This window comes from Condylura cristata, unplaced genomic scaffold (genome assembly GCF_000260355.1).
Source record: "Condylura cristata isolate star-nosed mole 26May11 unplaced genomic scaffold, ConCri1.0 scaffold00031, whole genome shotgun sequence".
NCBI classification, from domain to species: domain Eukaryota; kingdom Metazoa; phylum Chordata; class Mammalia; order Eulipotyphla; family Talpidae; genus Condylura; species Condylura cristata.
Genome location: NW_004567132.1, coordinates 17,071,723 through 17,097,466, shown reverse-complemented (window position 1 = coordinate 17,097,466; position 25,744 = coordinate 17,071,723). Strand labels below are relative to the sequence as shown.

The following is a 25,744-nucleotide window of genomic DNA, read 5'->3' as shown; positions in this document are numbered from 1 at the left end:
CCTTGTGCTAGTCACAAGATGGAGTAATAGTCCTCTTTCGATTCCCCTTACTTGAAGATGCAAATCTCTACCAGATCCTGGCAGGCAAAACATGCTGGGAAAGAGGGATCTGGTCCCTGTAGTCTGAGGATACAGGTTAGGGATCATTGAGGTGGAAAGATGGTACCTGTTACCAAACACAAGCCCTTAATAACTACTGCCTTCTGTAGGTCCTGCCTGGGCCACGATGGCCTCTCAGCTACTGAGGCTGGCAGAAGAGTCTGGTGTAAGCCCTGGGGAGTCTGATCTGGCTGTGAACCCCTTTGATGGGCTTCCCTTCTCTTCCCGCTACTACGAGCTGCTTGAGCAGCGCCGAACTTTGCCCATCTGGGCCACTCGTTTTATCTTCTTGGAGCAATTGGAGAGTAGCCCCAGCGGAGTAGTGCTGGTGTCTGGAGAGCCTGGCTCTGGCAAGAGCACTCAGGTGGGGGGAGATTCTGGGTGTGAACAGAGGGAGGGTCTGGGGAACTGACCTTTCTCTGAGCGAGGGAGGGATTGGTCTATGGGGGCTTGAGGGAAGGTGGGCAAAGGGTGGCTGGTGAAAGGACTTCTCAAACAAGGGAGGTTAAATTGGTCATAGCTCCCCAGCATTTCTGACTAAAGGCCTAGGTCCTGCTGACTGGCTATTCTTCCCTGCCCCATCCCAGATCCCTCAGTGGTGTGCAGAGTTTGCGCTGGCGAGGGGGTTCCAGAAGGGCCAGGTAACTGTCACTCAGCCCTATCCGCTGGCAGTTCTAAGCCTGGCTCTGCGTGTTGCTGATGAGATGGACCTGGCCCTTGGTCATGAAGTTGGATACAGCATCCCCCAGGAGGATTGCACCGGGCCCGATACCCTGCTCAGGTGGGGCCTCCCTCAGGCCTGACCCAAGTTGAATCCCCCCTCACCCTCTAGCAACAAGCCCAGTCTTTTGACATCTCATTGAATCCCCCCTCAATCCATCTCAAGCTCTAAATCATACATAATACAACTGCTGAATTAAGCACTTTAATTTCAGCCAGGGACCACAAACATTCACCCTCACTCTCACCATGAAAGTTTACTTGTCCAGCTAGTGCACAGCTTGTGAACAAAGTGTGAACATTGAAGCTGTGGGCTACAGTTCTGGATTCCATGCTTAGGAAACTAACCCCAAGAATTTGTTTTCTTGCTGACCTTCACTATCAAAACCTAAGCACCCAGGGGAGAAAAATCTCCTGAACTTCAGAGCTGATGATCAGTGTTCACACTGAATCCTCTGCCCACTGCCAATGTCAATAGGTTCTGCTGGGACAAACTTCTTCTGCAGGAGGTGGCCTCAACCCGGGACACTGGAAGCTTGGGTGTGCTGGTGCTGGATGAGGCTCAGGAGCGGTCAGTGGCCACAGATGTGCTTCAGGGGCTGCTGTGTGATGCCAGCCTGGGAAACCTTCCTGGGGACCTCAGAGTGGTTGTAGTTACTGATCCAGCCCTTGAACCTAAGCTCCAAGCCTTCTGGGGAAATCCTCCTGTTGTGCGTGTACCTGGAGAACTTGGCAGTTGCCCCATCCCCATATATAGGGACATTGTCCCTGCGGATCGCGTGGAAGCTGTCTGCCAAGCTGTGCTTGAATTGTGTCAGAAGGAGCCCCCTGGAGACGTGCTAGTGTACCTACCCAGTGAGGAGGTAAAAAAAAAAAAAAAATGCAAAAGGAAGTACTCATGTATGCCAACTTCCTGTCGCTGGGGAATATGGGTGTTAGGAACATAGGGGTTGTGGATCCACTGTTTGGATCCTACAGAAAAATGCACAGATTAATCTACCGTCACCCTCTTGATTCCACCTAATGTAGAGATCCCATCTAATGTAGGAATTCAGTGAATTCCTAAAATTATCCCCCAACTTCATGAATATGCATTTTTTCAGAATGAAGGGCCATGGCTTACATCAGTTTTTCAAAGGGGTGTATGACCCAAAGAGGTGAGGACTGCCATAACACCCCACCCTTCTTCTCAGGAAATTTCCTTGTGCTGTGAATCCTTGTCCAGAGAGGTGGGTTCCTTGGCTCTCCAAAGGCCTCCTCCACGGGTGTTACCCCTCCACTCAGGCGTTGGTCAAGCTGTTCAGGCTGTATACGAGGACACAGACTTGGGTGCCCAAAAGGTGGTGGTCACTCACTGGCTGGCTGACTTCTCCTTCTCTCTCCCTTCCATTCAACATGTCATTGACTCAGGACTGGAGCTTCGAAATGTGAGTGAGAGAGATGAGGGGATGTGGAACTAGTGAGATGAGGGGATGGGAGACTAAAGATAGAAATGGCCCACGCTGATCTGTCTTGGCCTTCATTGGGGGGTGGTGACAGGTTTACAATCCTCAAATCCGAGCAGAATCTCAAGTGTTGAGGCCAATCAGCAAGTGCCAGGCAAAGGCAAGACAACTTCGGGCAAGAGGGTACCCACCAGGTAAGAACGTTTGCCCTCACTGAAATCAAACACAAAGAGTCACCAACATCCAGTCTTGATCTCTAGTGGCCCTTTGCCCGGACTTTCTCCCCTCAGGATCCTGCCTCTGCCTATACCCTAAGTCCTTCCTAGAAGTGGCTCCCCAACTACCTCAACCCAGGGTGTGTGAGGAGAATCTGAGCCCGCTGGTATTACTGCTGAAGAGGAGACAGATTGCAGAGCCAGGGGACTGTCACTTCCTGGACCGGCCTGGTGAGCGCCCCTCCTGCCCGAGTCTTGCTGTCTTGACTACTTGTCTCTGAGGCCCCTGCCCTGTAAGCCATTATTTCCTTGCCAGCTCCAGAAGCCCTGATGCAGGCCCTCGAAGACTTAGACTATCTGGCAGCCCTGGATGATGATGGAAACCTGTCAGACCTGGGAATCATCCTGTCAGAGTTTCCTCTGCCCCCAGAGCTGGCAAAAGCTCTACTGGCCTCCTGCGAGTTTGATTGTGTGGATGAGATGCTCACCCTAGCGGCTATGCTCACTGGTATACATTGTTTCTGTTTCTGGTGCTTATGGCTACTGCAGTCCTGCACCTTGGTGTTTGGGACTCCTAAGGCTAGCCGTTCTTGTGCTCCAGTTTCCACCCCTCAAAGAACCAGCATTGATTAACACTTCCTCTCTCTTTAGACTGCTGGTTATCACCCATCAGCATGCTCATATATGCTTTTATGAAGTTCCATACCTCTCTTCCTCAACTCTAGCCCTACAGAACAAGTACTATACTATTCTCTCTCTGTCGTCCGCACTCAGTACATTCGGCTTCAGGCCCATCACAACACTGAAGCTTTCAGCTCACCAGTGACCTCCCAGCAACCTAATCCAAGGACACTCCATCTGTCACTTGAGAATGCTGACCATGCCCATCTTGAAACTCCCTAGGTCCTCTGTAAGTCCTGCTCCTGGTTTTCATTCTTCCTTTTTGACCATTCCCTCATTCTCTTCACTGGTCTCTTAATCCTCTGCACTTGACCATTGTAAGTTGGACATTGGGGTTCTATCATTGCCTCTCTTCTCATCTCCTGAACTCAGAGTCCATTCACTCCATGATCTAAGGGTCTTCTTTACACTTAAATTTTCAAAACTTAGGCCTCCCTGCTAATATCATTCTTCTGAGTCTTTGATTTATATATCTGACTTTGGATGGACATTCTTACCAGGGTGGTGCTCAGTGCTTTAGGCAAACACTACCTGAAAACCCCCTCACCACCAACACCATATCATATTGTCATCTCTGTGGGTCCATGATCATCATTCTGAGCTAGTCTTCCTCCAGGTTCTTTCACTTTTAACTTCTAATTTTTAAAATCATCTTTCTCTGTACTCACTGAGGTGCCCATGTTAGAGCCCTAGCACTGCTTAGCTGGGTTCCTTCAGTAGCCTCCTAACTAATGTGTGCGTCCTCAAACATGCATACTGTTACTGAAAAGCTCTTCTCCAACAGCTATTCTTCAACTTCCAAACAGAATGTAAACTAATTTTACATGGCACAATATACCCAACCTTTCCAGACCTAGCTTTATGTCCTGACATTTTCCCACTCTGCTAATCTGCCATCCTCTCCACCCCTCTACTGGGCTCTTAAAGTTCTCCAGTCACACCATGCTACTAACTTTTGTTCCTTGCCATTCCCACTGTCTAGAATATTCTTTCTTCCCCTTCTCCACTGAGTTGATTAAACTCCAATCTCACATGTTGGCTCCCAAACCATTCATGCTTACCAAGTGTGCTTACTTGTTGGTCTCTCCTACCTGAGAGGGGAGGCTGTTTTTTTTTTTTTTAAAGATTTATTTACTTATTCATACAGAATTGGGGTACAGGCCAGAGATGTGGAGGGTGAGAGGATTCACCAGAGACAGACCGGGGAGCAGAATAGGCAGATCGACGAAGTACACCACTGAGGGGAGCAGGGGGCGGTCAGGAGAGGTCTGCCACGCCATGTGGTCACCTCCTGGGCAGGCAGGGATCGAACTCATGCAGAAGTGGCTTTAGCTTCTTAGTGAAGTGCTTTAACCCTCTGCGCCACCTGGGAGGGCCCAGAAGGCTGTCTTTTATCGCTTTGTCTTCATTGTCTAACCAAGTGCATAGCACTGAAGAGTTATCTGTGTCTTTCAGAGAAAGTTCTCAAAATGACACTTGTACCTCTTTGTTCCTCCCATATAGTATCCTTCTTCATTCCCCACAATTCACTCTTATGCCCCCAGCTGCCCCTGGATATACCCACCCTCCGCTCTGTGCAGAAGAAGCTGCCTTGCGTCGGGCCCTGGAACACACAGATGGTGATCATAGCTCTCTGATCCAGGTGTACGAAGCCTTTATACAAAGTGAGTGGCACACTCTACATGCTCTTATATAACCTCATTATTTGCCCCTCTGCTCAGGAAGAAGCCTTTTAGTCGAGGGTTGTGTTCTTTCAGGGCCTCAAGGACTGCAGTTGTAGCTGTATCCTTTCATCTCCTAGGTGGAACAGACAAGGCTTGGTGCCAGGCTCGGGGTCTAAACTGGGCAGCACTGTGCCAAGCCCAGAAACTTCGAGGAGAACTCCTAGAACTCATGCAACGAATTGAACTTCCCTTGTCCCAACCAGCCTTTGGCTCTGAGCAGAATCGAAGAGATCTTCAGAAAGCTCTGGTGTCTGGATACTTCCTTAAGGTTAGGGGAAAGAGCCAGGGTGGGAGTCACAAAGGTGCAGGAAGCAGATGGATCAAAGATTGGTATGAAACCTGAGCCCAGGTAGCCACACAGCATTCTTTAGAATGAGGAGAAACTTTCCTTTGGGGTTTTGGGGTACAGGGGCATGGGAAATACCATATAGTATGGTAAGGGGCTATCCATCTTTACTAATTTGTTCTTAGTTCTTTTTTCTTCCTTTCTGTTACTTGCCTCTCTTGTTTACTCCTTCAATATTTTTGCCTTTCATGAGGTGGCCCAAGACACGGATGGAACTGGAAATTACCTGCTTCTGACCCATAAGCATGTGGCCCAGCTCTCCCCACACTGCTGCTACCGAAACCGTAGGGCTCCAGCCAGACCCCCACAATGGGTGCTTTACCACAATTTCTCCATTTCCAAAGACAACTGCCTTTCCATTGTTTCTGAGATTCAACCACAGATGTGAGTTCCCTTAAAGGCCAACTATACTGCCCATTCCTATTCCCATGGTCAAAATTATGACTGGGGCATTGGAGAGTCTGAAAAAGAGGAGGGAATCTTAGTGGTTTGTGGCAACATAGGGTTTGAAAGAAAGGGTAGTAAGAGTCTGCTGTATAAGCAAGGATACAGAAATCATTTAATTGTGACTCTCTCTGTCAGGCTGGTGGAGTTGGCCCCTTCATACTTCCTGAGTAACTTGCCCCCCAGCGAAAGCAGAGACCTTCTAAACCAGCTGAGGGAAGAAACAGCAGAATCGTCAACAGGAAATGAATCTTCCTCCACCCAAGAGTTTGGAGATCCCTGTGTCCTGCAGTGACTACCTAAGAATGGGAGCTGCGCATCTCATTGCATTTGATCCTTTCTCAAGCTAGCACCAAGGCTTTGCGCTAGATTTCAAAGCCCAAAATTTAGGGTAAAATATAAAGCCTGCAACCTGAATCTCAAGAAATGGTGGACTAAGGGTGAAGTGGACAGGGCTAACTAGTCTAGACGGGGCAGGACTCTTGCTATATTCTCCTATTTATTGGCGAGGGACTGACTGTACTCCCACTGTACCCTCAATTTATACCAAACCAATTCTTGTACTTTCTTTTGGTCTATAAAATTATTTTTCTGTGGTGCCAACTTTGAATTTGGTTTTGTAGTACCATATATGAATCCAGAGTTTAGAGGTGACACAATAGCAAAGACTCAGGGATTAACTACTCCAGTGATAGCCCTTTGCCTGTTTCACGTCTGGTCAAGCCTCTATGCAATAACAGATGTCGCTGTCACTAATATAGAACATGATTAGTCTGACTACAATTGACCTCTTGCCCTAGCTCTAGCTCAAACACTGCTCCTGCCTCTAGGGGAAGAATTAGAGTGCTGTAGGAATCAGACAAGATCTTTCTTTTTGTCCTCACACCATTTAAACCTTGCTCCTTAAACCTGAAGCCATTACAAATACCCCAAACTTTCAACTTTCCATTAACTTCCCAGCAATCCCTAGTTTGCCCACAAACTGCAAAGTCTAACATTTTCAGAGATGCTGTGTTTAACCCTTCTTTTCAGCTGAGTGTTCCTTTCCCTTCTCTTCCTTGGACTGTTAGCTTTGTATCCTTCATCATCTTGCACAAGTGCAAAATGCATAGAATTTTGTGGAATTAATCCTTAGAATTTGCTCCTGCCCTAAAAGTACTCTCCTTTGGATATTGTATCTCATCATTCCATCTATCTCCACCTCTATGTGAATGTCAACTGACCACCAAAGGCACTGTTTCAGAGTGTTTCTTTCTAGATATAGCATTTTGTTTTGCCTGCAGCTCTTGCTTTAAACTTGCCAATTTCCCCCTTTATCATCCACAACACCATTGATTTCCTGACACTCTGTAGCTCTAACTGTGGAATCAAGCTTTGGCTCCTCATAGACCTGTCACTTCCTAATTATTTGCAAATTCTGCTCACCCTAATTCCACTAAGCCCATTAAGTTATCCTTGCCCACTGTTTCCCCTTCCCCCTCCCAGTCTGCACAGGACACGAGTCAGACTAGTCTTCCCAGATTTTCTTACTTTGCGTGTGTAAATATTCGTATCTTGCTTGCCCCCCAGGCGCATTATGAGGCTCAGTAGCAGGTTGAACACACACCAACAACATGAGACTCAAAGTTAAGAAGGAATCCGTAGTGATTATTTTACAGTTGAAGGATAAGATGCCCAGGGTGCCAACCCTCTAGTTCTGCCCAGGTTCTAGCTCTCCGGTGCCACCTCCCATTACTCTGCTGTCGTTGCGGTTTTCCTTCCTTCTCACGAGTGGTACAGATCCTCGGCCTCTTCTCAGCATTCTGCCTATAACTTGCTCTGGCAAGGGTGTGACCCACCGGCGGGAGAACTTCGGGACAACAGCTCGGGTTGGCCAGCCCGCCCTCCTCCTCGCACCTCACAGGCTAGTTACTGCAGTCCCACCCCCTCAGCGGCTCAGGTTCCAGCAGTGGCGCAGCCGTCAAGTGTAAGTGGCGGGAAAGGCAGCGTCTCAGCGCGCCGGCCAAACGCTCAACCCGCGGGTGGCAGGGGAATCCTAGCCGATAGGCAGCAAGTCAGCTGCTTCTCACAGGCTCCGCTGCTACAAAACCACAGCGTGGACAACCGCGTGCCCCCTTGCCCCAGGCCTGGGGCTGGCGCGACGCGGCGCCTAGGTTTAGAAAAGGAGCGCTCAGCGGGTCGGACAGGCGTTGTTCACACCACCGAGGCAAGCCCGGACACCGAAGCCACCTTGTTGTCCTCGGCCCAGGGCTGCAGGTTTTGCAGCGCGAAGAGTGACGAGTTGTGTAGGCAGAGCGGGTCCGGGGGCAGCGGCGGCCGCAGTGGCCGCGGTAGCGCGTCCTGCTGCAGGTGCAGGAGCAGGCGGCCCGCGCGGTGCCGCTCCGCCTCGCGCTCTTCAGCCGTCTGGCGCCTGGACGAGTGGAGACGCGGGTCAGCGAGGCCAGCCCTCGCCCGCAGCGCGCCTCCCCGCCACTTGGCCAGGCCCGCGGTCCCTCACCCTCCCCGCGTTTGGCCCAGCCCGCGGGTCCTCGTCTCCACCCCGCGCCTCACCGCCACTTGGTGCGCCGGTTCTGGAACCACGTCTTGACCTGTGCGTCGGTCATGCGCAGGGCCTTAGCCAGCGCCGCCCTCTCGGCCGAGGCCAGGTACTTCTGGCGCAGGAAGCGCCGCTCCAGCTCCAGCACCTGCGAGCGGGAGAAGGACGTGCGCGGCTTCTTCCGCTTCGGCGGGGTCCGGTTTTGGTAGGGGTGCCCTATGCGGCGCGTCCCAGAGAAGGGCGAAAGCGCGGCTACAGGGAGAGAGAAAGAACAGGGCACAGCTGGAGGGGTGACCGAGGTGTCACACTGAAAGTGGAACTGCTTGGGCTGAAAGCTCCCGTACCTGGACCTACCAGGAGCCCCAAACTCGGGCTGCGTCCAGACAAGAAGGACCTCGGAAGAAAAGACCCTCCCCTTTGGAAGAGGCAGCGACGTCCCCCATAACTTTCACCTTGCCCTCCCACGAGCCTGGGCCTCGACGGCTGCCCTCTCTGCAACGCTTCTGAGCAGCGCGTCTGAGATACGTGTTGGAGAAGCACCTTGTGGGACCGTCTGGGGGCCTGGGGCAGGGGGAGGTGTATTAACGGGGACCTGGAGTTGGAGCTGAAGGATCAAAAGTGGGGAAGTGAGATTAGCGTGAGGCATGAAGCTGGAGGGGTCGGGCAACCTCACCTGTGAGCCGGTCCTTGGCAAAGCGCCGGCCGCTATCCATCCATGGGAAGGTGAGTCCGGCTAGGCCGCTGGCGCCGCCCAAGCCCGAGGGTCCAGGCACCGCAGGCGAGCCTCCCGCGGGCGGCGGTACAGGCAGAGGACGGTGCGCCGGGACGCGAATCACACCGCCCGGACCCACGCCGGAGCTGCCAGGCAGCGGTGTCAGAGAGCCCGCGGGGCCGTAGCTTGAGGCTCCGTGAAATCCACCCGAGAATGCCGCACTCTCCCCATGGCCCTGGCCCGCACGACCCGGGCCTAGGCCGCTCCCGGGGGTTTCTGAGCAGCTCAGGATCTGATCAATGCCAAAGCTGATTGGTTCGTGGTGCGGGTGGTTGTGCGAGGCCAGCACCGCTGGCTCCATGGGTCCGAGTCAGGAAGGACAGCAGGAGATGCCACTGTTGGGGAAAGCGCACCAGGCAGCTCCGGGAGCCCAGCTGCGGCGCGCTCGGGGCGGCGGCCTCAGGGGCCTGCGGGTCTGGCCACCGCAGGGCGCCGGGGCCCCCAAGACAGCTTCATCCCAGGGCGTCCAGAATAGCCGCACCCGTGCCGGCCGCTGCCGGGCGTCGGAGCAGGGACTCGCATCCCGGGGGAGCGCGACCTGCAGGGGCCCCAGGAGCGTCCTTGCTGGTTCTGAAGCGCAGATGGATGCTGGGCTGCCGGCGGCTGTGAGCGAGTCCAGGGTGGAGAAGGTTGACGGGCGCGGGCTGGGGCAGTGACTGACAGATCAGCCTGGGGTGGGCAGAGGGCCTGGGGGTAGGGCAGGGGCGGGGCCGGACCCGTTAAAGGGAAAGAGACGCCTGTTTGCGCCAAGCTCTGGGAAGTCTGGCCGGCGGGCAATGGTGAGGTTGTGAGGGAGGCGGCGAGGGTGTTAGGAACCAGGCTCAGCACGGGAGGGGCCAGGGCATTGGCCACTGGTCGCTGAGTCAGCCCGGACGCGCTCCGCAACTCCATCCTTACCGGCCTCGGCTTTGGGCTCCCTTGGCCTCACCGGCTTCCTTCGCAGGTGCCTCCTCCCACAGCCCCCACTCTTCGCCTCTCGATGGGTCCTGCCTGCCGAATCCCGGATTCGTTGTGGCGCCGGCCTAAGTGCCCTCGAAGACCAAATCTCGTTGTGGCTTCCTGGCTGTCTTGGGAAGCTGCTGGGGAACGGCGCCTGGCGCGTTGGAGGCCCGGGAAGAGGACAGGTGTGGGGAGGGGGTGGCAGGGCGCGGCCGGTGGGCTAGGGCGGGGGAAAGCAACTCGCGGGCTGGCGGTCCTGGTGCACCGCTCCCCCTGACTCCCGCCACTCCAGCAGGCTCCCTCGCTCCTTCTGGGCGTTCCAGTAACTGGGTGTCTCGTGATTCTTAGAATTTTGATTTCTGAAATTGGTGAAAAGATTTTGATTTCTGCAATTGGTGAAAAGCGTCCCCGTGGCTCAACCTGTGCTAACTTTGGCCGGTGGGAGCTTGGGCCTGGCGTTCTGTTTTCAATAGGGGACCGACCACCGAAGCGGTACTCTGCCCATCCACTCGGTGCCTAGGAAGTCTGTTCTCACACATCCCTCCCCACCCCAAACGTGGAAGGACGAAATCGCCACAGGCGACATGTGGTGCCTAAATGAAACCTCCGGAAGGTCTCGGCCGCCTAATTTCCCACAGATATCTTCCCCAGCCCCAGCCCCAGAAACTGTGCCTAGAGAGTGTTTGAGAAGGAAGGTAGGGAAAGCCTAGTCGCTAGGTGACCTTGTGACCTCTGGCCACGGACACGGGAACTGGGAGTGTGTGAACTCTACATCCCTCCTCGGGATGGGACCCCTGCCGGGCGGGCCCCTGCGCCTTAGACCCGCCTCCGCCGCCGCCCGGCCCGGTGCAGGCTGCCATAATCGGGTTAGCAGGGTCAGAATTACATTACCTTCCCCGGCCCGCCCCGGCCCCGGGGGGGCCCTGGCGCCTTTGAGCCGGTGAGACTGGGCGCGGGGAGGGGGCCTTTGCTACCATCCCGGAGCTGGCGGGCACCAACTTGCAGCTCGGCCTGCCTTGAGCACGTGGTGACCAAAGGACCCCGCCCTGCTGTGCCAGCCTTAGCCCCTCGACCCCAGCCCACTCCAGTGCTCAGCTCCTCTCAGACATTGCCCTTGTGAGCTGAAATGTCTTGTAAGTCTAGTAAGATAGGGCTCCCTGGGAGCAGGGATCTTCCACTTGATTCTCCAGAATCCCTTGGGAGACTGCTCCCTCCTTTCCCCTCAGCAGATGGGCTGGCAGCCTGGCGCCTGGGGCAGGGTGAGGGTTTTTGTTGTTGTTGTTGTTTTCCCTCGGGGGAAGCTAGGAATGATATTGGGCATCTGGGCAGGGTCATAAAAAAGAGAAAGAAGGGAGTGGGTTTTCTCCCCACCTAAAGCACTCACCATCACCACGAGCCCCCTTTTAAAAACCTCATTTTGAAGGTGGTGAACCTCTGCAGGGATGAGGATACTATTGTGTGACATCTTTCCTCAGCCTTGATCATCTCCATCAGCTGATTTCTCCAGCCCTTCTGTCCAGCTGACAGCCCTCCTGAAGAAGTAGTGGGGTGCTGTCCTTGCCTATTTGGCATCTGTGTTTATTTCATGGCAGAGAGCACAAACATTTATCACCAGTGCTAATCCTTCACAGAAATCTAAGCATCCTTTTTCTGCATTTGAGTGGTGGGACAGCGAGGGAGCATAAAACCATTGCTGTTCAGGCAGAATTTTAAGAAGCCTCGAGGACTGGATCCCCCAAATGAGAACAGTGCCTAGGATGATGGCAAGGTAAATAAAGCCTGTTGAAGGAAGTGGGACTACAGGTTGGTTTTCTAGTCCCTTTCTTCACCCTGAGAGGTGAATCTCTGAGGACAAGGTGGACTTTAATGTGGTTGAATAAATCCTTGAATTAATCAGTGGATCAGTGAATGAAAAAAAGGAAGCCCTGTACAGATCTATTTGCTAACTGTACACCCTGCCTTCTGAGGTCATCACAGATGGTACTGCTACCCATGGATTGCCCAACCCCTTTGAGGAGATAGCCACAAGCCCAAGTGATACACACAAATCATCGGGAAGGGGGTGGAGATTTCAGTGAGCTATTTAAATAATAAAGGACATCAATTTCTGTCCACCACAGTCCTAGAAATTTCTCTGCTTACCTCCATCTGGCTGATACCCTGATATTCAGAAAAGGCTAGCTCCTACTAGTTTATGTTTAAGGTGGAGGTCCTGGGGTTACCCATCTTGGAATGTCTCACTGTATTCTACATGCATGATAATGACAGCCCTCCCCTCTCTTCAAGTTTTCATACTTTCAGGCCTGCAATTTCACGGAAAAGACCAAGTCCCCAGCCTGTGCTCCTGGTTCTTTCCTTCCTTCCTGCGTATTAGTCCCTTGAGATGGTCCTCACCCTCATCCCACCCTCCACCCCAATCATCATTTCATTGACTAGTCCTTCCCTACCCCCAACTGTCTTAGGTCTCTATTACTTGAACAAAATCTTTGGCTCTTCCAAAGAAAGTGTTTTTATTTCCTTTTCACTGTCCACACCCACTGCTTTCATTTCCTCATTTATTCTTTAACCCTCTGTAAACTGGTTTACTACACTGGCTCTTAGAGAGCACCACAAACTATCTCTTGAAAAAATTCCTTCTTTTGGCTTCTGTCGTATTGTCTTATTCTCTGTCTTTGGAATTTCATGGTCACTGTTTGTTCTTCCTCCTGACTTTGCTTCTTCCACTCTCAGATCTCCATCCCTGGTTCTGATGCCTGTGTTCCAGCCCTAATGTTCAGGCCTTCCTGTCAGTTCTACCTGCCTTTGCTGTAGTCACTTTAAGTCCAACAGGCTGGAGGACATGCTCGCTTTCCAAACTCATCATTCATTTCCTATTATGCTTTCTTTGAAACATTTCATATACAGTCCTTCTTTTCCATTTCCACTGATAAAACCCTTAGGCTATACTTACCAACACCTATATTGATTCATTTGTTCATTCAGAAAATTTATATTGAATGCCTACTATGTACCTAGCAATGAAGATACATCTGTAAATACAACAGGAATATAAAGCTCTTGTCATAGGGAAGCTTACCTGGGGGGAGGACTGAAAAAACACTATACAGCTATTAAGTAATAGTAACTACTCAGAAGAAAAATAAGGAAAAGAGAGAAGTGTTAAGGTAGGGGACTGTGATTATCTAGAGCAGTCACAGAAGGGCTCATGGGAGATTGTCCTGAAGGAAGAACCGAGCTATATAGATACCTAAGGATTTCAAGTTGGGGACACAGTGCAAATGTATTCTCATGTATCTGTGGGGAAAAGTGATGGATCAAATGTGGCTGGAGACACTGAGTCACTCAGAGGCCATGCAAGGCCTTGATGGCCACTGTAAGGACTTTGGCTTTTATTCTGGTTGAAAAGGGAGGTATTGGAAGATTTTGAACAAAATTTTTGTTTTTACAATAAGCTGCATAATTTTAAAGTGTACAATTTGATAGTTTGGACATGTATATGCTCAAAGCCTATATATATATACACACACACATATATCTAAGTACACATACAATCACAATAATAAACATCGAACTGAAGAAAGTTTCTTTGTATCCTGTTTTATTCATGTTTTACTAGAATCACTCTAAGCTGCAATGTTTAGAATAAGCTAAAGAGGAGAAAATGGAAGCAGGGAAATTAGGCAAGAAACAATGCAACCATACAGATGAGAGGTGGTGGTGTCTTGGGCAGTGACTGTAGCAAGAAGTACATATTACTGAGCAGTAATTATTGTATGTTAGTGAGAAGTTGATTAAAAAATCAGTCATCTTTAAAGAACCCGGGGGAGGGGATAATAATAAACTATATACACCAGAGACATTGGGGGGGGGTCGTGGAGTGGGGAATGGGATCAAAAAGTGTAGGGTGGGGAGTGCACAGGACTATGGTGATGGCACGCGGGTGAATTGCTGATGGGATGCCCACAGAGATTACAACTGACATGGGAAAAGGCACAAAATGATGTAAAAATAAACTACTATAATAAAAAAAATCCGTTATCTCATAACTTCTTGACGCATATTCGCTCCAGTTCACTCTGAAAATAAAAAGGAGAAAAATGTTTCTTTTGTAGGGTAACTCCCTCTCGTCAAAAAAAGTCGGCTAGATCCCTATTGGCCTCCGGCTTCAAGTCGCAATTCCTCAGAGGCAGCTTCTATCACCACTCTCCGATCCACACCTTGGTCTCCTTCCGGTTCCTTTGCGGTTATTCCCCAGCACTGCGCTTTGCTTTTCTGTTTTCACCACACTTCTTCACCACCACCACCACCGCCACCACCACCACCACCACCCCCCCACTAAATCACCCCCTAACCAAAGCCTTTCCGAGGAGGTCCCCATTGAGATGTCTCCCTCCTTCTCAGTCTCCAGCTACATTCGGTGTTAATACCACGCGGTAAATTTATCCTTGTTTTTTAATCCCACTGTACACTAGGCGGTGGTGTACACGCTCTCGGACGCCGAGACTTCCTAAAGTTCCCTGCTGGGCCTATGCTACCGCAGGCGCACGGCGAGTCTGTGTGCGGTAGCGTCCCAGTCGGCCACCCCTCCTCCTAAGGCATCTGCTCTGCATTAGTCTGTCCCAGGCCTCCGCAGGCGCCGATGATTGAATCATCATCATTAACCAGGACCTGCCCCCCCAATCCCCGGCGGCAGAGGGAGGCGGGCTAGGGAGGGGCGCGCCGTAAGATCGCTACCAGGTCCCTGGGGGTCTCTCCCTCCCTGCCACCCTCTCAAGACTCCGCAAAGCCGGAGAAACTATCGCTGCGGAGCCGGGAGAAGGCCCGCCTTCGGGATGAAGCTCCGTAACGCAGCCGCGTCAGCCCACAAGGGCGGCATTAATAAGAGAGGGCCCTGGAGGGGCTACTTCAAAGGTCGTCGTCCCAGGAGATCGATGACCCAGCGCGTTGGCGAGCGGAGACCGCTGGGCCTTTGGGGGATAGGACGGGGCAGTCTTTCGCAGGTTCTAAAAGTTAGTCCTGAGGTCAGGCAGGGTCTATTATGATGATCACCAAGGGCCGTCAAAGTGATAGGACCCCTCCCCACACGCCCCCCCTCCCTAATTACGATGGAAGAGGGGGAGGGGCCTGTGGGGCTCAGGTGAGCACACGGGGAGAAAGGGACATGGGCGGGGCCATGCAGAGGGGCAGCGAATCCGAAAAGACTTAAGGCCCCGTTGCTGGGCGACAAGTCCCGCCCCGCAGGCGGCACCGGAAGTGGCAGGCCGGACTCAGCCTTTAAGATGGCGTCTCCTCAGGGGGGCCAGATTGCGATCGCGATGAGGCTTCGGAACCAGCTCCAGTCAGTGTACAAGATGGACCCACTACGGAACGAGGTGCAGGGGCGGCAGGGTTACTGCTGTGGTCGGCTAGCGGTGCGAACTGGGGCCGGCTAGAGGACGGGCGGTGGCTGGCCAGGCGCCCAGTGCGCCTGCGCAGAGACGGGGTTCCCAGTACGCCTGCGCGGTTGAAGCCTGGTTGCCAAACTCTGGGCTAAGACGCCTGCGCATTGTGCGGCTCACGTCTTGAAGTCTCCCCTGGGAAAGAAAGGTTGGGCGAGTACACGTGAAGGGAGCCCCCTCTGTATACGGAGCCCTCTGCTGGGCGGAAAAGGAGTGTCAACTCCCGGGAGATAAACTCCTGACAGAGCAAGGTGCGGGGACTTGACGGTGGGATCTGAAGAAAGAGGGGACCTCCAAGATGGAAAGAAGCATGAGTTGGAGTTGGTGGGGGTTGGGGTGGTAATCGGTGACGGAGAGGTGTGTCCACAGGAGGAGGTCCGAGTGAAGATCAAAGACCTGAATGAGCACATCGTCTGCTGCTTGTGTGCTGGCTACTTCGTGGATGCCACCACCATCACAGAGTGTCTTCATACCTGTTAGTGCCCTGGACTGGTTCAACCAGCCCCAACCCCTGCCAAATTGGCCCCTGGCCCCTGGGCAGCTTGTCCCAGTCACCCAGGCATCCGGGCTGCTTGCCTGTAAACTGGATTCCCAGATGATCTGAGAGTTCTGCTTCTCTTCCTGCAGTCTGCAAGAGTTGTATTGTGAAGTATCTCCAAACCAGCAAGTACTGCCCCATGTGCAACATCAAGATCCACGAGACACAGCCGCTGCTCAACCTTAAACTGGACCGGGTCATGCAGGACATCGTGTACAAACTAGTGCCTGGCTTGCAAGACAGTGAGTGACCAACCTGATTTTGAGGGTCCTCTTGAGGACTAATGCTGGGTGGCATCTTGAGGTGACAAGGGCTTTGGTGGGAATTGTGCAGGTAGAGTTTAACAGACAAAGAATGAGGAGTGAGAGCCAGTAATCTAATTCCCATACTCTATTCTCTTCTAGGTGAAGAAAAACGGATTCGAGAATTCTACCAGTCCCGAGGCTTGGACCGGGTCACCCAGCCCAGTGGGGAAGGTATGTTCCTTTGCAGCAGGAGGGTAAGGTAAAACCCCCAGAGCATTCCTCTTGTCCAGTTTAGCTCTGGGGAAAAGGGATATGGAACCTGTGCTACCCTCCTCACTACTGTCTTTCTCAGAGCCAGCTCTGAGCAACTTGGGCCTCCCCTTCAGCAGCTTCGACCACTCTAAAGCCCACTACTATCGCTATGATGAGCAGCTGAGCCTCTGCCTAGAGCGACTGAGGTAAGGTGCTGTCTGAAGTCATAGTCACCCAGAGCCAGGAGGGGTTTGGGAAGTGTGAACTGTAAGGGAGGGCATGTTCTCTTGAAGAGAATATATAGCATGGCTAAGGGTAAGGCACAGGGAGAAAGGTAGGGCTCCCTAACCTGTGTCTGTTTCCCCCTAGTTCTGGCAAAGACAAGAATAAAAGTGTCCTACAGGTGAGAGGGGCTGAGGGAGGACCTCTTTAAAAGACTCACCTCCCAAGGGCCTTCCCTCATACACCTTGCCCGCTTTCCTTCTCCTCCCACCCCCAGAACAAATATGTCCGATGTTCTGTTAGAGCTGAGGTTCGCCATCTCCGGAGGGTCCTGTGTCACCGACTGATGCTAAATCCACAGCATGTGAGTATTCTCACAGTAGGTTTTGGTGTTTGGGAGATAAGGGGAGGCAGACAAACAAGGCAGTAACCGTCTAGGGTGGACTAGGGTAGTTCTTGACCTGTGCCAGAAGAGTCACTAAAACTGTGCCTTCATCTCCCTTCTAGGTACAACTCCTTTTTGACAATGAAGTTCTCCCTGATCACATGACCATGAAACAAATATGGCTCTCCCGCTGGTTTGGCAAGGTAAGACAACGCCAAGAGAGTACCCAGCACAGGGGTGGGCTAAGAGGGCCTATGGATAAGAATACCCCAGCTGACCACTTCTTCCCTCGTTCTCTCCTCAGCCATCCCCTTTGCTTTTACAATACAGTGTGAAAGAGAAGAGGAGGTAGGGGCCAAGCTCCTACCCCACCCCCCTCCCCTTCCCTCCCCAGATATTTATGTGAAATTAACTGTGGATCTATTTTTTGAAATAAAAACTTTTTAAAAAGCATTTCTCTTTTTTCTCCTTGTCCTACCACATACTCATGCTTTAGTCTGTATTCTGCTCCCCTCAGAAACACTGATCTTCATCACAAAGGAGAATCTCTCTGCTCCTGGTCCCTCATTACAGTGCAAAAGGAAGGAGGTAGAGGATTCTACAGTGTAAAACTGAGAAATATGTGAAACTAAGTGAAAACTATGACACCTATGAAGCTAAGTGAAACTATGACACCCACATGAGCTCTTGGTGAAGAGAGGTTTTCTGGAGGGAAGCTCTAAAATTTGACTATTGAAGCATGTTATAATAGGTATCCTGACTCACAAGTTTTGAGAGGGCTAGAACTGGATAGTAATGAGGACTAAAGAAGAGTGATATGTTAAGACAAATCTAAGACTTACACTATGGGAGGAATTTTTAAACAAAATAATTGGAGGGGAGGGGTGCGGGGAGCATATTGGCATAGTGAGAGTTGGTGACTTAGGTGTCCATACCAAGATTCCAGATCTTCAGGTATCTGGGCTAGGGGAAGCCAGGATAGACGGGTAAATAAGGAGTGAACAGGAAAGCAAAGACATCTTCAAGAAACAAGAAGAACGCAGCACGACTCACATTTAATTTAGCAAATATTCCTTACCTGTATGAACTCAGCCCTGAACACGGGGTTCTAGAAATAAACCCATCCAGAGTCCCTGTTCTGTGGAATTTCCAGTGAAGTAGCCAGAACTTGCCCTACTAGCCCAGTAACATGAAGGTCAAGTAAGACCCTGAAGGAAGCAAATGGGCTGCAGCCTGATTTGGGACAAGCAAATCATGTAAATGCTGCCAGAATCTGAGTTTTATGGGGAGCCTGGGGATAAAAACCTGCTGTAGAGTCAGGTGCTCTTTTCCTGTGACACACCTGGGCTTCCCTTCTTGCACAGATAAAGCTTGAAGGCAAAGAGAAAGGGACAAGTGAAAGGCTGCAGACTGCAAGGAAGCGCATCTATATACTCTGCTGGCTCCAGGGGCCAGATCCAGGACTCTGCAGAGCACAATTCCTGGCTCCTTTCTGACAGGATCTCCAAGATTCCAAAGTCGCCTGGATGGCCTCTGCCTGCCCCTTCCCTGTCTATACTCATCTGTTTCTGAATTTGTCACCTCCTCCCAGCAACTCCGCCTTAGCCAGAATCAGCACTTCCCCCACCACTCTGGACATGCCTTTCCACCAGCACATATCTCAAGGTTTTGGATTAATTATATTTTTCTAAGGGTTCTTCTGCCTGGGTTAAAATCTGGGGAGTTGAAGGTACAGTGAGCATGTTCCACTCAGGCTGCTGTCATGGCGTTTAGTTAGTGGAGAAAGGGTGTTCCCAAGGAATGGCTCTGAGGGAGAGGTATGGGGCAGAAGAGTAAAAAAAAAACCTGCTTCTGGGGATTTTTCTGGGCTAAGCAGCTATAGGATAAGGGAGTTGATTGTCCAGTTGGGCCTTGGCCGCAGCTCCGCATCTAAAAGGCAGTCAGAAGCCAAGGGTGCCTGAGGACCAAACCTAGGGGTGAGGCGTTGAGTACACATTACTTGACTCCCAGTTGCAGATGAAGATGCTCAGGTCCACGTCTGGGTGGAGCAATGCCTCTTCCCTGGCCTTAGCTCATGGGTCTTCTTTTTGTCTGTCAGCAGCGGAGATGGCTGCAGCTGCGATGCATCTCTTCTCGTTTCATCTCATCTCGTCTCGGTCTCCCAAGTTGATGCTGACCAGCTGCTGGCTCTGAGCCATTTCCGCGGTCTGTAGGTCCAGCCCCCCTCCACACACACAACATGGCTGCTCCACGTGGACCCTGTATCCAAGATCACCTGGGGTCTCCATCTGAGTAGAGCAGATGTATCAAGCCTTTCGCCATCTATGTTTGAAGCCCCAGGTGGCACAACCATCAAAGAGGCCTGCCCCTCCAACCCCTCCGCAAGTTTGGGAGGAGAGGGAGCTGAGCTAGCAGCCAGACCTCAAGCTGTTGACCTTAAGGCGTTTCTGAAGAGAGGCATCAGTCCCACCACAAGGCCAACCCCGTCTGCCCTAGTCCCTGCCAATCTTTCTCACAGACTGTTTCCAGGGTCCACACTCACCTGGAAGTGGAGAACCCAGATTTGGCCCAGCCTTTGACTTGAGGAGCATTGGTTCCTCTCAGCCTGGCCAGTCTCACCACTGGCTTGGGGTTGTGGGGGTGGAGACAAGGGACTTGCCTGGAAATGTGGGTCCCAGGTATATGTGTGTTTCAAGGATGGGGTTTCAGTCTTACTTATCCCTCTGCTGGCAGCCCACCAACAAGGTGACCAGCATGCAGAACTCTGAATTAAAGAGCTAGAAAGTGTTCTTAACCCCAGGCCCTAGAAGTAACAGACCCCCCACACACAAAAAAAAATTAAGTGTCTAATTCTGTTATTCCATAGTAACTTAGTAACAATTTCTGAAAGGGAAGCTAAACCCAGCAGTGCCTGGTGGGTGGACAATACCTCTGCCCAGAGACTTCTCCCTAATTCCCACTTACCTCTCACTCTGGGCTACAGAGTGCCCCTAAAGGGCTGGGAGGGTGAGGGCAAGCACATCTCTGGACCTAACCTTCTCCTCCTTCCACTGCCCTAAAAGGCTTATTGGGAAGCCCCTCTATGCTCCCCATCTCACCTCACTCCACCCACCTCCACCACACAAACAGAATTCAGAGGAGGAGGGGGCAGACCTCCTGTTGAACAGCTGGTGCCAAGAGATCTGGGGCTGGCTTGGGTGAGAGGCTGAGGGGGGATTTGGGGTGTGGGGTGGGGTAAGAGGTACTAAGTCAGGAAATGAGAATGAGAGTGGAGTGGTGATGAAAGGGAATAAAGAGAGCTAAGGTGGAGGGATGCAGAAGTGGGGACTCTGACAGTGGAGAGATGAGTGGGGGAGAAAGTCCCCTTAAGTGAGAATGGAGGCATCTTCCAGAGTTAGTGAATGTGGGGAGCACTGCAGAGGGAGGAAGGGGAGGACCTTGAGATGTCCGAAGGGCTTTGCCTAAGTATGCTGGGAGAGGAAGGTCTTTGACTCAGTTTGGGCAGTGGAGTGGTGGTGCTGGCATATAACTCTGATGAGCATTCAAGGCAGGCAGGGATGGGCCCTAGTAGGTGGCCAGAAGAGTTGCCCAATGACTGACTAAACACTGCAAAGCATCTGGGCTCCCAAGCTGGGGTGGGGGGGGGCTGCCTATGACACAGCTGAGTGCCTCCCACCCAGCCCAGAACCCAGGCTTAATCTTTTAATCTCCCTCATTAATCACTCACCCTCCTTCTACCTCCCTCTGAGGATCTGGTTTCTTGCCAGCTCAGGTTCCAGGTTTCACTGGGGAAAGTCCCCTTCTGTGGCCCCACTGTCATCTGGACAAGTCTCTGGCCGCTAGGACGACCTTAGTCTGGCTCTGCTGTCAGCAGCCTCCTCTCTTTACTAGTCTCCCTTTTCCTCTCCGCCCCCAAACCCACATCTGGGGACTGTCCGACCCCATTACCTGAGGCCTGCTTGGGGAGTGGGGGTGGGGGGAGCAGTAGGCAGGAGAGATGGAAAGAGAGGAAAACAATGCCCTGGAGAGAGACCCACACTTCCCACAGACACACTAGTAATTGAGAGCAGAGGAAGAGATGACATAAGAGCTGCACAGAAGATGCATGGTGAAGGCTGTAGTGTCTGTTTGGTGACAGACCTGGGACGCGGGCTAGACAGTTCTGCTGCCTCCTGGGAACTTCTTTAATTGCACACTAAGTGAAACCACCAGGATGGTCAGAGGGCTGAAGCCCCAGCCAGCCACAAGGATTTCTCCTGATCCTCCCCTGCATCCCGCCCTTAGTGACCAATTAGTGAAGTCCTGAGGCATCTCAGATTCCTTCCATGGCTTGATTCTGCTCTCTGACAGAGCAATGGCCCATTGGGCTTAGTGTGTTGCTCAGTCCACCAGGAGGTTGCCATGTAAGTGATTATCCCAGGGCTTTGAGTTTGTCCTGGGTTGGCAGAAATTTCTGTCTCTGGTACATCCAGTTTGTCCTTCAAGTCACTCTTCAAGAGGGAATGACCCTGGTCCTCTGAGGTAATGACTTGCAGCACCATCCACCACTGCTGACTGCTGGGCAGGCTGGGGAACCCAAGACTTTAACTGCAGGAGTTCCAGAAGGAGACAAAAACAGCTCAACTGGTAGATCCATAGAGTAACCAGAAGGTGCTCAGGACAGTTCAGGCTTCATTAGTAAAGACCCTTCTTGGGCAACAGTAGTGGCTGGAGGTAGTTGTGTCCTCTCTGGAGGACCAAGTCTCTGGCTACTTCTTGTGTCTTGACTTCCTTGAGGTCTCTGAGCCAATGGTGGCATAGTCTGAGGTACAGCCAGCGAGCTGTCCACTCACCTGTGCTGTTTCCTCGGGGCACCCTACTATTTGCCATGCTGTTGCTCTGCCTGGCCTGGTTTTTCCAAGTCTCCAGCCCCCCTCCCCTCATTGTACTAATAACTTCCAGCCGCCAGGACCTCTTTAAGAGCAGGGGTGGGGCGAAGGGGGCGGGGGAGACTGAAGTCCTTCTTAGGTGGGCTGGGGAATCCTAGCAGAGTCAGCTCCGATGTGCCTCAGAATTTTGCAGACCCGTCCCTGAAGCCAGGGAAAGCAACTTTACTGCCTACGAATTTATGACTCTGAGCAGCAGCCAGTCTAGGCGAGGAGTCCCCAGGATACAGAATCTGGGAGCCGTGGACAAAGGGTTGAGCCGAGTGTGCACAGACGGCGCCTTACCTCACAGTGCAAAACAGCCTCTTGGACGGGTATGGTGGGTTGTTCCCTCAGCTTCTCCCCGGGCCTGCTCACCCTTCAGTAATACGCTACCCCAACTTCTACCAGCAACAGACCCACCTTGGCCCAGTATTGGGGGTGGGAGCACACCGGCTTGGGGCTTACGCTGGGGGCCCAAATCGGGAACCACGGGGTGGGGACCCGGGGAGCTGCGGAGCCAAGCGCAGAGGACAGCGGGACCGCCACAGTGCGTCGGGACATGAGCTCCGGACCTCGGACACCTCGGATACCTTTCAGCATCGCAGACATCCTAGGCCCGCGCATGGCCCCCCGAGGGCCCTCCGCCTTGCAGCTTACAGAGTCGGTCCCCGGACCCACTTCGCCGCTGTGCGCGCTGGAGGAGATGGCTAGCAAAACTTTTCGCGGGCTTGACCTGCACGCTCCAACGCCCTCTGAAGGTATAGCGCCAGGTAGGTTGCGCACCATGACTTGAACTTCTCCCCATTTTTCTCCTCTAGGTTACCGGTCTTGAAACGTGGTCGCCACCCTAATCCGTCCACTGTACTCAGCCCACGTGCCAGGACTTGCATCTCCCGCTCCTCACCGCCCCTCTGTTAGTTCCCAGGCTCCGCGGCGGCTCTGGGAGGTCGCGCGGGCCCGCGCTGAGGGGAAGGTTTAGGCTGTCGAGAAACGGAGAGCCTCCGTGGGTTCATTCACTGTAGGCGGGGCAGTCATGACAATGAAAGGCCAGAGAGGAGACAAAAGACCTGCGTTGGAGACTGTAAACTTGTGAGCTAGGGCAAGGGCGGTCCAGAAGGTGCCGGGAGCTAAGCGTAGGCCTGGGGGTGACCCTGCTCCTCTGTAAGCCGCTCTCTTTTTGAGGGTGCGATAAAATCAACAGAAGGTCCTTAGAGCAGGGAGGGCTCTGGAGCTCCCGACTCCCACTTTTTGGGCTCGAGGAGGAGACACCAGTAATACTCAAGAAGAGTAATCCCGAAACAACCCATAAGCCTAAGGAAGGACTCGATTAGGGTCCTGTTACACTCACACGTTTGGGATCAGCTGCCCCTAGCTCTGTGATGCGCCCGCCGTTCTTGCGGCCTCGGTCTGCAAATCTGCGGGCTCCCGGAAGTCTCAAAGGCCTCACCCCATGGAACCAGACCCTGTACCAATTTTCCTCTGGCCCGTCCCGCTCTCCTTTCATTTCCCTGTCCCCGCAAAATACTCTTGACCTTTTGCCTCCCATATCTCACTGCGTCTTTTGCCTCTGGCTTCCCCTCTGTTTCTGCTCACCTCAGGCCTCAGCCCCCACTTAGGGCTGACAACACCCCCCCACCCCCCCAACCCCCGCCCCCAAAGCAGATTGGTAAGGGACTAAGGTTCTTGCTCCGGTTTGCTTTCTCTCTTCCCCAACCCGTACCTCGCCCAGACTCCACCCCCAGCTTTTCCTCTGGGGCGTGGCCTGGTTCCCGCAGGCTGGAGACCCTCGCCCTATCCCTGCAGGAGGTGCCGCTCCTGGCGTGCTGGGCCCTGGCCGTGCCAGTCGCCGACGACGGAAGTCACGCACGGCGTTCACAGCGCAGCAGGTGCTGGAGCTGGAGCGGCGCTTCGTTTTCCAGAAGTACCTGGCGCCGTCAGAACGCGACGGGCTGGCAGCAAAACTCGGCTTGGCCAACGCGCAGGTCGTCACGTGGTTCCAGAACCGGCGCGCCAAGCTCAAGCGAGAAGTGGAGGAGATGCGCGCGGACTTGGCCTCCCTGCACACAGTGTCCCCGGAAGTCCAGTGCCACCTCGCCAGGGCGGCAGACGGCGCCCCGGGCCCCCGCCCAAGCCCCAGCCTCGGCCCTACCGGGTCTGACTCCGGGCTCCACCTGTCAGACGAGGAGATACAGGTGGACGACTGAAGGCCTCCACCAGCCCCGGGCTCTGGATCCCCGGACTCCTGGCCTCTGCGATCCCAACCCTGCTGGGATTTGGGGGTGGAAAAGGGGTGTGGTCCCGGGCTTTTCCCAGCTCGCAGTTCAGAAGCCCATTTTCTACAACTGTTGAAAATAAAGTCGAGACTCTGCTAAAAGAGGTCTCTGTCCTGGCGCCTAGAGCCAGAAAGAGCAAAATCTGCGGAGATTCCAGGCTTGGCTGAGCATTTTAAACGTGATTTTCTTTAACTCTCCTAATAACTCTATAAGGCAGGTGATATAATTATGCCCGTTTTACAGAGGGATTCCCCCCTAGGTCAGCATTTTGACCAGAGCTCACTGACGACCTGCTAGGGCCACTGCAGGGTGAGATGAGGGCAGGGCTCTAGCGGTACTGGTGGCCTTTGGACTCCACATGGCCTTTAATACACCGCTGGTCTGCCTCCTCTTCCCAGACAGCTCCTAATGTCTTCCCCTCTTCCCCACTTCTGAGCAATGACTTTGTGCCTGATTCTCTCATCTTTCCAAACGTTTAGGTCATCTGTTTAAGTGATCCTGATTCTCTTTTCTCTCTGCCTCAACGAAGTAACTCTAGGCTGAAACACTAGACACACAGGCAAACCTCTACTTCCTGGAATTCTACCTGCACTTGGGAGAGAATGTCCCCACCAGGATAGTGGCCATGGCAGGAGGGTGGGAAGGCACCACCACCTGCTGAGGTGGAACTTGGTGCTGGCTTCCTCCTGCATCTTCAGAGGTCTCACTCCTGCAGTGTGACAGGGAGGGAAAAGGGACACTTGTATAGCCACAGGCCTTGCTTGACTGGATGCGGGAACCGTGCTTAGGTGGCTTTTCAGTGTCATCCCTCCTCCAGTCAGTGGTTGCTGCCAATTGTGACCCATGCATGCTTTTGCACAGGTGCCACAATCCCACTCTGAAGGACCTTGGGAAAAATCCAAATGGCTTGGTCAGAACCCTACCAGTTAGCAGCATGAATGTGCAGCAAAGTAAGAGCAAGATGTCAGGAGTCCTGTGGCCCTTGGAAAAGAATCAAGTCCAGATAAGGTAAGAGGTAGTGGGGGAAGGGATATCTCTTCGATAGGCTAAAAGAGCAAGAAGCCAGCTCAACCTGAAAGCAAAGATATCAAACAGTAGCGGTAGGTGGGTGGCTATCCTCTGAGCAGCCAGAAGCTTACTGGAATCTGCAAAGTAGACAAGATACTCACCCCAACCTGGAAAGGCCAGACAAGCAAGTCTCTTAATAGTCACTGTAATAAAAGTGACCCTTATATAATAGAATCATCTCTTCCCCACTTTGTGGATGAAGTTTGGGATGAGCAAAGAATTCCCAGGGAAAAAAATATTTCTAGTGAGGAAGGTAGGATCCAGTCAAGTTATTTAGCCCTGAGCTCTAACTCCCTTTTGTTTCCCTAAATTTCAACTCAGTGCTGCCACCTCTTATCATCAGGCTTTAAACAACACTCAAACCTGTCCCACCAAAATGGCCTCTGGATGTGTATCTCCCTTCTAGGTCCTGAGCTAGTGGTTCTCAAATGTAAGGGTTCCATAGGATCACATAAAAGGCCTAGTAGGACACAAATGGCTGAGCCCCACTCTTGC

At 52.6% G+C, this 25,744-nt stretch overlaps 4 protein-coding genes across 4 annotated transcripts; 3 read left to right on the top strand and 1 right to left on the bottom strand.

The window, feature by feature from the left end:
• Positions 1–226: 226 nt before the first annotated feature.
• DQX1 (DEAQ box RNA-dependent ATPase 1) lies at positions 227–7,402 on the top strand. The gene is made up of 11 exons (XM_004691563.2): positions 227–463; positions 687–880; positions 1,298–1,682; positions 2,013–2,246; positions 2,359–2,458; positions 2,555–2,710; positions 2,796–2,987; positions 4,705–4,824; positions 4,962–5,152; positions 5,424–5,614; positions 5,813–7,402. The coding sequence occupies exons 1-11, from the start codon at positions 227–229 to the stop codon at positions 5,967–5,969; spliced, it is 2,157 nt and encodes a 718-aa protein (XP_004691620.1). The 3' UTR covers positions 5,970–7,402.
• A 104-nt stretch (positions 7,403–7,506) lies between these two features.
• On the bottom strand, positions 7,507–9,819 carry TLX2 (T-cell leukemia homeobox 2). Its single transcript, XM_004691562.2, has 3 exons — positions 8,884–9,819; positions 8,225–8,462; positions 7,507–8,084 (listed from the first exon to the last, which is right to left on the bottom strand). The coding sequence occupies exons 1-3, from the start codon at positions 9,281–9,283 to the stop codon at positions 7,868–7,870; spliced, it is 855 nt and encodes a 284-aa protein (XP_004691619.1). The 5' UTR covers positions 9,284–9,819; the 3' UTR covers positions 7,507–7,867.
• A 5,361-nt stretch (positions 9,820–15,180) lies between these two features.
• Positions 15,181–17,445, top strand: PCGF1 (polycomb group ring finger 1). Its single transcript, XM_004691561.1, has 9 exons — positions 15,181–15,293; positions 15,729–15,834; positions 15,987–16,139; positions 16,302–16,373; positions 16,495–16,600; positions 16,764–16,797; positions 16,894–16,980; positions 17,124–17,204; positions 17,306–17,445. Exons 1-9 carry the CDS (start codon positions 15,201–15,203, stop codon positions 17,351–17,353), a joined length of 780 nt encoding a protein of 259 aa, XP_004691618.1. The 5' UTR covers positions 15,181–15,200; the 3' UTR covers positions 17,354–17,445.
• Positions 17,446–22,467: 5,022 nt separating this feature from the next.
• On the top strand, positions 22,468–24,112 carry LBX2 (ladybird homeobox 2). The gene is made up of 2 exons (XM_004691560.1): positions 22,468–22,666; positions 23,712–24,112. The coding sequence occupies exons 1-2, from the start codon at positions 22,468–22,470 to the stop codon at positions 24,110–24,112; spliced, it is 600 nt and encodes a 199-aa protein (XP_004691617.1).
• The last annotated feature ends 1,632 nt before the right edge of the window (positions 24,113–25,744 follow it).